This window comes from Leguminivora glycinivorella, chromosome 8 (genome assembly GCF_023078275.1).
Source record: "Leguminivora glycinivorella isolate SPB_JAAS2020 chromosome 8, LegGlyc_1.1, whole genome shotgun sequence".
NCBI classification, from domain to species: domain Eukaryota; kingdom Metazoa; phylum Arthropoda; class Insecta; order Lepidoptera; family Tortricidae; genus Leguminivora; species Leguminivora glycinivorella.
The window spans coordinates 8,586,079-8,598,223 of record NC_062978.1 but is presented as its reverse complement, the minus strand read 5'-3'; the positions used below and the strand labels follow the sequence as shown (position 1 = coordinate 8,598,223).

General features: G+C 34.6%; 2 protein-coding genes and 1 long non-coding RNA gene across 3 annotated transcripts in view; 2 read left to right on the top strand and 1 right to left on the bottom strand.

Moving 5' to 3' along the window:
- LOC125228769 (CASP-like protein 4U1) overlaps positions 1-2,828 on the bottom strand; it is a 29,875-nt gene extending 27,047 nt beyond the window's left edge. Inside the window, exon 1 of the mRNA XM_048133443.1 lies at positions 2,425-2,828. Within this exon, the coding sequence (XP_047989400.1) occupies positions 2,425-2,453 (29 nt within the window). The 5' untranslated portion in view covers positions 2,454-2,828. The remainder of the gene's footprint in view (positions 1-2,424) is intronic.
- Positions 2,829-3,353: 525 nt separating this feature from the next.
- On the top strand, positions 3,354-6,020 carry LOC125228892 (transmembrane reductase CYB561D2-like). The gene is made up of 2 exons (XM_048133596.1): positions 3,354-3,722; positions 4,382-6,020. Exons 1-2 carry the CDS (start codon positions 3,504-3,506, stop codon positions 4,892-4,894), a joined length of 732 nt encoding a protein of 243 aa, XP_047989553.1. The 5' UTR covers positions 3,354-3,503; the 3' UTR covers positions 4,895-6,020.
- Positions 6,021-7,867: 1,847 nt separating this feature from the next.
- On the top strand, positions 7,868-11,669 carry LOC125228863. The gene is made up of 2 exons (XR_007177338.1): positions 7,868-9,442; positions 9,490-11,669. It is a non-coding gene; the product is annotated as an uncharacterized LOC125228863 (long non-coding RNA).
- The last annotated feature ends 476 nt before the right edge of the window (positions 11,670-12,145 follow it).

The window sequence follows — 12,145 nt, the reverse complement described above, 5'->3', positions numbered from 1 at the left end:
CTTTGTGTTAATCTATCCGGAAAAAAATGTTTTTATCAAGAAAATACAAACACATAATACCTACCTAGTAATTAAAAGATTAAAAAAGTTATCAAGCAACTCTTAGGGACCAAAAGGGTCTCAAGACAGGCAAAAGTTCTAGGTATTTTAATTCCATCTCTACACCATCTGTCTGCGTGTGTATGTGTCTGTTCGCGATAAACTCTAAATTACTGAACGGATTTTAATGCGGTTTTCACCTATGAATAGACTGATTCTTGAAGAGGGTTAGATTTTGTTTGAATTGGTTGAAATATGATATTTTATAATCGAATCGGACAAAATCCCGCTGGCTGAGAGCTTTAATCGAAAACGCTGCCCAAACCGTTTGAGCTATATCAAAACAATGTATGGCGAAATTGTGTCTCTCTAGGTCCACAGTCCACACCAAAGTCCGCGATGGTATAAGTCTATATTTTACGGATAATATAGCCATTTTTATGATAATCCCCGTGCGTAGCAGCCGGGGCGGGCCGCTAGTACCTAATAAGTTAAGATTTAAAAAAAAAACTTGGTCACGCCTTAACGGAATTTTATACAAGGTGTATTTTGTTATCGAGTCAGTGAGTGCTGCTACACGAAAACGGTCAGAAGACTATCTCTCGATTTCAAATTAATGAAGGTGCGTAATTTTGTTATACAAAATCTGGACAATAAAGTTTGGGTATAGACCAATACTTCTTAATACTAATTAAAAAAATTGCCATACCCTACCAGGATGCCATGTGATCCCTTGTACCAGTTGTACCTATACCTATGTAAACAACTTTGTATACCATGGTTTGCAATAAACGCTTAGCTTATCAATTGAGCTATGATATGAACTAGTTTTGCACTTTTGGCTTGTTTTGTTAGGGACGCTGTCCATTTATCTGCTTGTAATTATTAAATATCTCAAGAACTACTTAAGCTATTGATTTGAAATTTATTTTTAAATGAAATGGTTATGGTGACCACTTTTCATCAGGCGGACCGTATGCTTGTTTGCCACCGACGTAGTATAAAAAAAAGACAAAAGCCCTTCAGATTTTTTTTTTTTTTCATTTTAGCCGCCCAAACCCAACAAGTACTATCTATAAGTATGTCAGGTCACCATAATCATAGCTTTCAACTATAGACAAAAAACTATAGTCCAAACCAAATATTAGGCTACTTCCAACTTTGAATAAATTGAAAATTAGTACATTACAATACAAGCACCAAATGATGACAATTGCTGGAGACAAGTGTGAAGGAAGTTCAAAACAAGTTGCAATAAATTGTAACAAACCGAAGTGAGTGTTATAAATCAACATGAATTATGAATGTCCTGTTTTACAGTTTTTCCGGACATCATTTAATAGCATCCATTAAAAGCCTTTTACACAAAGTTTGGGCTTATTAAGGACTTATTAAGGACTTGACAACATGGCTATTACAATACAAAAGCTCAAAGCGGGTGATTTTATTGGCATAATAAACCATAATAAGGCGACTGTGGGATATGGGTTAAATTGTAGCGTAGGCGAGAGGCTGGCAACCTGTCACTACAATGTCACAATTTCGTTTTCTTTCAACACCTTATTTGCCAAGAGTGGCACTGAAACTTGAGTAGTTTCATGTGCTCTGCCTACCCCTTCATGGGATACAGGCGTGATTGTATGTATGTATGTAATAAACCATAATCATTTGTTTACATCAAAATGAATTGAATACATATAATATTTTCAAACTTTAAATACTACACTACTTCTGTATAAAAACTACATCCATTGGAGCTGTATCAATGTCAGTTAAATACCTCTATAACAAACTACCAGAACCAATAAATGAGAAGTTAAGAAAATCCACATTGCATCAAAACTAAAAAAAATATATCCTGAACAAAGTTACAACTAGGTAAAAAAAATTTTATGAATCAATATTCAGATAATAAATATATATAAATATAAGGCAATTATATCAATGGCTAAGCCGAATTGCATTCAATCCAATATACCTATTCATAGAGATTAAAAAATAAAAAAAACTGTATGTTAGGCTTGAATCAAATTATTAATCATTAAATATGGAATTTACCAAATTTATAATTTATAAGACTTGTCTAAATAAGTTGTATGTGCAGTACCGGATCTAGACTTTTTTCAGGTAAAATCTAAAACTAATTTGGCACAACCCTGGACTTGACATCCGGGGCATGGATCCCGGCTCTGTGTCCATAACAAAGTTTTAAATAATAATTATGGGGTTTTTTATTTAAATTTTACCCTATATTGGTAATAATATATTGAAAATAATAATACCTATTGATAATAATGATTTATGCATTATACATTCAAAATAAATCACATCATAAATTTAATAAATTAAGTATAACTTTTTTTACATAAGTTTAAAGGTACTTACAGTTTACTTTTGAGATTTCCCTCCATCATTGCAGTTTGGTACCAAACTAAATATACAAATTTCTACTATTCACACTAACTACAACTATTAATTAACTACCAACAGTCAACTATACTATAAAGCTTTAACAAACCCATTTCATGAAAGGTACATCATGTCTTTCAATTTTTGGTCCACAACGTTATATATTTTATTTCATTAAAAATATGAACAAAATTCACTTCACTTTGTATTTCATACTCATTTAACAATATTAGTTATTTGAGAGCACTTTGATAACGACCAATTCACTCGCGAATTTTCTTACAACTGAACTGACGTTTGGTTTACAAATATTGTCGAGACGAAAATAATGAAAAGAATGAACGCTGCGCACGCGCATCATGCGATCCTGTCGCGGCCTATCTGACAAGTCTCAACCTGTGCAGATTATCTCGGTCTTTGTTTTACTTACGAGATAACTGTACGATAGAGAGGAACAAATATAAAATCTTGTAGAAAAAATCAACAAAACAACCCAGAATAGTAACACTACGGGCTCAACAGACATCATTTTTGATATTTAATTTAAGGGCTGTACAGATCTTTAAAAAATGAAATATTTTAAAATGGACCGGCACTTTTTCATTTCCCACAGAAAATTGGCATGGAGTGATTGACTTGTACTAGCCATTTAATAGCACTCAAATGGATGAGTAGCTTTCCTGTTTCCTGTGGTTTCCTGATTCTTACTGGCAAGTTATGTTTGCTCACAGTTTTCTAGTTTGCTAGTGATTCAATGCTCTTTGGAGTGTAGTTTTGGTGTAGTTCATCCTTTGAGTTCATCCAAGCTCATCATAGTCTTCTTGTGTGAAAATATTGCTCTTGAGTGTCATTGTCAATGTCAAGCAAGTTTGTCAACTCAACTGTCAGATACGCATCGCCTTGTTGTCGTCACTCGTCAATAATCCCAATGTATCATTTTTAATTTGCAATCTCGCCATAGGATACGCCTCTAGAGCATTGTACTTTCTGGCCTTCCAAAATAATAAAGTCTACCTACGGATAAAAAAGACACGAATTACTCTGCCAGTTTCTGAATGGAGAGACTTGACGGTGATACCGAAATGCCAGCCCAAGACAACCCAAACTCTGAGCAGTCTCGCCTCATCGGCTCCAACATGCCCAGCAGGATTAGCTACATGAATCTCATAAGCAACTTAAGCGCGGTAGTGCTCGTGGCAATCATCATCTACTGCTGTATCGCCAAAGAGGAGACAGTCTTGTTTGCTCTCCATCCCATCTTGATGACTCTCGGGGTAAGTTCCACGAGTTAAGGGGGGACGTCTCTGACTTGTAGACATACAAGTAAATACTAAACTTTATTTCTAGATATTGTTTATTGGTTGATATTGAAAGAAAGTTTTTGCATGTTTGTACAAATCGCAGGTTGAAACTTAATGTGTTCATGGCTTGTAGGTTTTTTTATAAAAATAACACAATTGTCAATAAAATTAATTACTTGGAGTACATTTAAATTATGAATATTTATAATGAATTAACAATTACAGTTGAGTAAATTTAAATTATGAATATTTATAATGTAATTCTTGTTACTTTTGTTGTTTTTCTGTTATAAAATAAGGTGATGCTGTCCACATGAGCCCAATGGTTAGACTTAAGACAACATTGACACGACATATGTTCACATTAATGCTAGGCTAGAGTGATATGTCACAACAGTGACAATTAAAACTCTTTAAATTAAAATAGAGAAAAAAATGCACACCTTTCCTTTCGTTCCTGAACATCAGCTCTTTTCTGCTATGCCCTAAAGTTAGTTGTACTTTGGCACTAATTTAATTTCACCATTTGGACATTTTCTTTTTCACATACCTCTATTGTTCTTTTGTTTGTAGGCATATGTGCAGCAGAAATACTATGCAGATATACTTATATATTCTCATTAACTTTACAGTGGACAGTCTTCATGACATCTGCCGTGAACTCAATTACACCTGGTGACCTGGCTACAGAGTGGATGCCTATTCGTCTGCGCAGCGCGCGCCACTGGGTGCTGCAGGTTTGCGCCGGGATACTGATCCTAATTGCGTTTTTTTGTATACTCTCAAATAAGATTATTCATGACAAGCCAAACTTTCAGACCTTGCATTCTAAATTTGGATTGACCGCCTTAATTTTTATGTTGATTACAATGACTGGAGGTCTCGGAGCTCTGTATAGTCTCAAGTTGAAACATTACCTGGCCCCTATTTATACCAAACTGTTGCATGCTTCTTTTGGCCTCCTAACCATTGTACTTGGCAGCGTGGCAATAATACTTGGCTTCTTCTCCAACTGGTGGACATTTGGAGAAATTTTGCGGTACACTAACTTGACGTTAATATTGATTGTCATGCTTTTCACAATATTGCGTCCATGCTTAAAAGTGTATTTCCGTTTAATGGAAAGAATTGAAAATGGCAATTAATGTAGGTACTTGAAGCCTATCATGAACTTAACCAAACTGAACTTATTTGGTATTTATCACACAGATACTGCAACCTATGCAATATAAATTTGACAGCGGCACCTTGTAAACTCGCGTCACTGCATGCGGTTGCGGTACCTGTCTTTACCTGTTGGATGTCTCATGACCCACAAACCAACAATAATGAGGTTGGTATAGTATTTAGTATTTTTAATTTTTACGTGTCAAGAGGTATATATAACACATGTAACGTTTACGTACCTATTAAAGGTATTTTTACCTATAAAGGTAAGTTTTTAGAATATTATGTATACCCAGATCTAGATCTTGCATTTTTTTTTAATAATTAAATTTGGTACCTAGTAGCCAAATTCCAAACCATGTGGTACAGTCGACTACAAGATATGTATCCACTTTTTCACCTTATTGCATTGTGATAAGGTGAAAAAGTGGATACATATCTTTGTAGTCGACTGTACATGGTTTTTATCTCTTATATGTACTTACATAGAAAGAGAGAGGGAAGGAAGAAGGACTATCTCAATAATTATATCATTGTTGGTTTGTGGGCCATTTTGTGTGTGTATGTTGCTTAAGCCTTACAATATTTAAATTAGTCTATAATGCCTCCGCATTCACAATACTTTTGTGTACACAAACAAAATTTATACTTAATGGACTTTTAATGAAAATGTATGTATTCATCAAATATATTTCATAATATTTTTTTTAAACTTTATGATCTTGTACTATTATACATGCAATGATTCTTATACACAAAATCGTCTGTTTTTATTGGTCCAACAACATATCTTGCACTGTTGCACCACTTTAATAAGTTACATTTTAAGTGTAGGTGAAGGTACACACATACTATTGCTTAGGAAAGAAGTTATTTAATGTTATTTGCTATTTAATTAAGTTTTATTTTCCAATATAATGATATCTTTATTGTATTATGTTATAATGTCAGAAAGAGTTTTATTATACAATATTAGTAGGTAGTAGCAAGGATAGGATTTACATACTCCATACTAAGAATCGTACCTCGATTTTTTACCGCCACCTATTTAATACTATCATAACTACACTAATGACGCCTACAATTTTTTTTTCCAAATGTGTATTGACGTGATATAATGATTTTAAAATAAAGAAATATGTCATTTGTTCTTATAAAAAATAAAAACACGCAAAAGTATTTGGGGTAAAATATAATTTTAGCCACTTCCAGGCTGCAAACAGCGTCATCTAGTTTTAAGCCTAAAAGGCCCATACATTTCAGGGGTACGCTTTTTTGTATGAGCATTGTCAGTCCAGTATTAAGTCGTTTTTGGTAGTAGGTACCTTTTTGATCAATAGGATTGTTCGGTCGGAGTATTTTACAGGTCATACAGATGGCGTCAGTATAACTTAAAGTGTGAATCTGTAAAATTGTGCCAATATATATATATATTTCAATTTTATGTCCTAGATAGATACAAAGCTAAGATAGGCCCTTAAGCCAAATATTATAAAGGCGAATTAGAGACAGGTATGTATAACCTAGTCTGGCGCCATCTATACAAAAGTTTGACAGTAGCTAAACGTGTTAGGGCTCAAAGTTGATCTTGTATTCTTTACTTAAACTTATAGCACAAAGTAAATTCACTTTACAAAACCTTATTAATAATTATATTCTTGTAGGTGCTTAATGGTTTTAAAATATGTTTTAAATACAAAGTACTATTTTACTTATATTACCATTATTAAGCACAATTAGTTTTAGTAGTTATATATTAAGGTAACCTCTATGGGAGTTGACAGTTTATTGCTGAGTACAGAAGGTGCTTTGAGAATGGGGTTAGCCGAACAAAGTTTATTCAAGTTTAAAATTGTAATATATCGACGCTCGAGGTATGAAAACCTACCATATATAAAATTTAATCCACCTGTGGTGAAGTTATAAACGTTAAGCTTTTTATTGAAAATATTATGGACCAACAGAAAAAACGTGTAGATAACTGATATCCAATCAACATTAAAAAAAAAATCAGTCGAATTGAGAACCTCCTCCTTTTTTTGAAGTCGGTTAAAAATAATTAGGAGAGAATGCTACACTTTTCATGCTGGCTGTACTGCTGTAATATGCAGGCAGTTTGCAAGATATAATTAAAACTATAAAGCCAAGCTCAATTGAATTTTATGAATAACATCATTGTGTTTAGGTATACTTTGTCAAACCAATTTGTCAGTACAAAACGGTGCACGGTGCGAAACCGTCGAATGGTAGATTACAATTGTATCACGTGGTTTAGATTCGTCTTATTTGTGGAATATACAGGGTACCTATTAGGTTGTTGCATAATTATTTTCCCACTTCAAAAATTTCTTGCTATTTCCAGTATTGTGTGGAATATTCTAGAATAAATCTGGTATATAGCAGAATGTTCTCTTTCACGTCGGGTATATAAGCGGGGGCTTGTCACAGGGATTTAGTTAAAATATAAAAAAGTTTTCCGTATTTTTCTCAAAAACTACTGAACCTATCAAGTTCAAAACAATTTTCCTAGAAAGTTTTTATAAAGATCTACTATTGTGATTTTTTTCTTATTTTTTGAACATAGGGTTCAAAAGTTAGAGGGGGGGGGACGCACTTTTTTTTCCTTTAGAAGCGAATATTTCCGAAAATATTAATATTATCAAAAAATGATCTTAGTAAACCCTTCTTCATTTTTAAATACCTATCCAACAATATATCACACGTTGGGGTTGGAATGAAAAAAATATCCGCCCCCACTTTACATGTAGGAGGGGTACCCTAATAAAACATTTTTTTCCATTTTTTATTTTTGCACTTTGTTGGCGTGATTGATATACATATTGGTACCAAATTTCAGCTTTCTAGTGCTTACGGTTACTGAGATTATCCGCGGACGGACGGACGGACGGACGGACGGACGGACGGACAGACAGACATGGACTAACAACATCTTCTTCGAGCGATTTACTTATACGAACACAAATTGGGAACCAGTTCAAGGGAAACAGCAAATAAGATTAACAGTGCTTTTGGCCCAAACACTACTACCGATCGCACAGTACGAAATTGGTTCCAGCGCTTTGATGAAGGAGATACAAGTCTAAAGACATTCCTCAAACTGGTCGCCCCGTCACTTTTGACGAAGTGGCATTGCGGCGCGAGCTTGAGTTGCATCCGGATTCCACCACCAAAGATTTAGATCTACAATCCATGGGTTACCGTAGAGTTTTGTCAAGATGGACGCCTCATGCTTTGACCGATGCTCAACGTGAAGTACGTGTTAGCATTTGTGAAAGTCTGCTGCTGCGTCCCAAAAAAAGAACTTCTTGAAGTCGATCATCACTGGAGATGAATCCTGGATCTTGTACGAGAACGTCACACGAAAAGCCTTTTGGATATCTGCCGATAAACGGACACCAACACAGCCGAAAAGCAGTACGCAACTACGCATGGTCGGAAATTTCTCCTGTCAGTCTTCTGGGATTCGCAAGGAATGTTGTTTTGGGAGTTACTGGAGGATAACCAGACTATTGACGCCGAAGTCTACGTGAATCACCTAAAGAATTTGGCGATCGCTGTTGAAGAAAAACGGCCAAAACGTCTTGAAGTGTCATTACTTCATGATAATGCAAGACCACATGTTGCGAAGAGGACCCGTAAATTTCTAGAGGAGCTCGGTTGGACAACGATACCTCACCCACCCTTATAGCCCTGATTTGGCACCTTCCGACAATCAATCACCTTTTCCGGGCTTTAAAACAGCACCTTCGTAAAAAGAAATTCGAATATTCCGGTGACCTAAATTATCACCTTGCTAATTTTTTTGCCTCTCAGTCACTTTCTTTCTGGGCTAATAAGGGTATTGAAACTTTGCCTAGCAGATGGCTACATGTTCTAGATAATAATGGTGATTATATTGTCGATTAACTGTTTCAATAAATAGATATTACAAAATAATTTAGTCGCATTTAAAAGTGGGAAAATAATTATGCAACAACCTAATATTTCAAAATTTCTCGCAATGACTAACAGCCTCATTTGTGTCGCTTAACTTCAAACTCTGCTAAATCCGTTTTGCTAACAGTTGATTATCTATATTGTTAATAAAAAATATTATATTTTTAATTGAACAAACCGATTAGTTAAACTTTGATAATAAAATTATCTTTCCCATTACGGCACAATGGTTTCGCACCTTTAGGAGGCGTGTGTAAAGCCGAACCCTTCACGTAGTGATCTGTTTTCAAATCAAACATTCATTTCGAACTGTTAAGCCGTTTTGACACGTTGATTAAATTTCATTTCATTTCATTAAAGACTACGTAAAATCAACTTTGCTATTGGACTATAGTATTTTATGCAACTAGTGTTTACCAGAGATAAAAAAAAGGTGGGTGACAATTGAGGCGAAGCCGAAGACGCCGCGAGTATTTTTTGACTCGGTTAACACCGTTGCATACTAACAATTCAATAGGTGGGTTTTCTACGACCATGCACTAGTTTTTAATAGTTTTCTAGTAACTATCGTGAAATTCACACTGTTTCCTGTATTTTGACGCAAAGGTTTGCACAGCCAGCGCTCGAGCCAGCTGCCCAAAGCCATCCCCCGCCGGCTTCCCACGCGCGCAGTAACTTAATAACAATGCGTTGCCGTGGTTACAGAGCCAAACCATGCTTTTTCAATTTTTTCGTTACTGCGCGCATGCGCGGGAAGCTGGCGGGGGTGGCTTTGGGGAATATGTTTTTATGTAGGGTTTTAAAGATCTATGCACGACCCTGTAAATGACGAATAACAGACTAAAAGACTGTGGGATAACAAACCGAACGCCTGCCTAATGAAACGGTGTCCAATTTATTTTAGGCCGACGGTGACTTGCCCCAAATGATCTTATTATTATTAAGTTCTTTAAATATTAGGTACTGATTTTAGCTTTCTTGGTTTTGTAATATTTGCTAACTTGTGATATGTTTTCGTGCTATTATTTATTTATTAACCATATCACTAGTGCAGTTTGAATTTATTTTCTTTTAAATTCATTATACACGCCAGCCGCTAAATTTCACCATGCAACACACTTAATCGTCTCAAAATACATGTATGTTTATTAATGTACAATAAATATAATAATGTGCAATAATCAATTTTGTGATAACAGTTCCATTATGAGTAATTGTGACTTACTTACCTTAATATAAAACAATGTTGCCGCGATTTACCAGAGGACTAGCCAAGATGACAATAATGCGTCAACGAACAACCTGATGTGCAATATGCTACGCAAAGTCCAAGAACAATTTCTTTAAAGGTATATGTACTTTTACATGTTTGTCCATATGTGAGAGTTCCCACTTTATCGATTGCTATAAAGCCGCTTTGCCAGTTTATTCATATAAAGATACAACTCATACAAGTAAATCTCGCCTTAATGGTAACCGACAAAGTGGGACGTTTGACTAAACACACTCACATATTATGATCATCACGAATTAATGTATTAACTCTTTCTCTTTCATATGTTTCATAATCATCTTGTGGCTCTTGGCCCCCAGTAATACCTATTAATTGTATCATATTCTATTGTTTTAGGGCTCACTTACAATCACTATCAGCCGCTGTTACTTTTTTGTATGTAACTGATAGGTCGATAGTCAATTAACCCCTTTACCCAACTTTTGGAAGACTATACCTATCCAATAATTTTAAACAATATAAAAGTAACTTTCTAGTCACATAAGACATGAGACTCTTAATGAATATCATTGTGAATTTTTTTAGAACCCGTTTATTATCTGTAAGAATAATTTTGGTGCTTTTTAATTTGTGTATATTTGTACAAGGGCTACCTTTTTTGTATAATATATTAAATAGTTTAGAATTTACTGAAGAATCAATAATATATGGCTTGCCACCAGAGAAGGATCCTTAAGCTCCGTGTGTATGAAAGATCCACCTCTGCTTGAAAGCCACGTGTGTGATTTAATTTCAGCTAGTATGTAAGTTTTAACTGTTCAAAACGAACATATAAATATACAAGATGAAAATTTATATTGTGCCAAATACCAAATACATACGGATAATAATTATACTTATATAAAAACGTTGATGGCTAAAGCACAAAAAATATATTTAAATACGGCAGCATCATAAATATTCGCGATTGTTGAGCCATTTATGGTCCTATCAAATTGGCAATTAAGTATGTACGCCACTTTAGATAGAACTCTAAATGGCTCAACAACCATGGAACGTGATTACAACGTTCACTCGGTACCTAAGCATACTAACTAGAATATCAATATCACAACATATTTGTATTATTTGGTCGTAAAAGAGGCAATGAAAACTGATAACTCGTTTCGCCATTATTTTAGATTTTTTTGAGAACTAACATTTCTCCGTGCATGCGGTGTTGTATTGATACTATCAGTTTCCAGGCCTCTGGCTATTGCTAAATACAATAGCACATGAGTATGTAATCAATAAGTTTTGTGTGTCAAGAATATAATGTACTTAATTTTATTTAAGTAGGTATACATCTTTCTGGGACGTACGGATGCGAGTGAAATCATTTTGCCAAAGAACACTCGCTGATAATATTTTTAGATTTTTAATATGAATTAATGAATGTAGCTATGTTTCAATATTATATACGTAGACTCGTATAACAGTATATAGTTGTATAGCTTTAATGAATATTATCATTACATGTACGAATACAAAGATTGAATAAATATTTATGCAATGATATTAAACTTGGTTTATATTACTCAACAAAATCAGCTCCTCGAAACGAAAACCAAAAATTACAAATTAAATTATACGGGGTGCTCGTGAGGAACCTGTATAACTTTAACCGTTTCTGAATCTGCATATGATGCTTAATTTAATGTCGTCATTTTTGTTTGTTTCATTTCTAATAATAAAAAAACACCGGCCAAGTGCGAGTTCTACTCGCGTTGTAAGGTTTCCGTACACTACAAGAAGGGCTTTAAGCGCCTACTTTTTAGTAGGAACTTAAGTAATTTTTTCGAATAATCGATATTTTGAACAAAACGAAACAGAAATAAGTTTATACGTAATATCATAGAGGAATAAGTAAGGGAAGAGTTGTAACTCCATACATCAGTAAATGCGAGTTATTTGTAGTGACATCTAGCGTCATTCACTCGTCAATCACGCGCCAACTAGCGTAAATTATCAGTACTGCTACTTGTCAATAGATGTCACG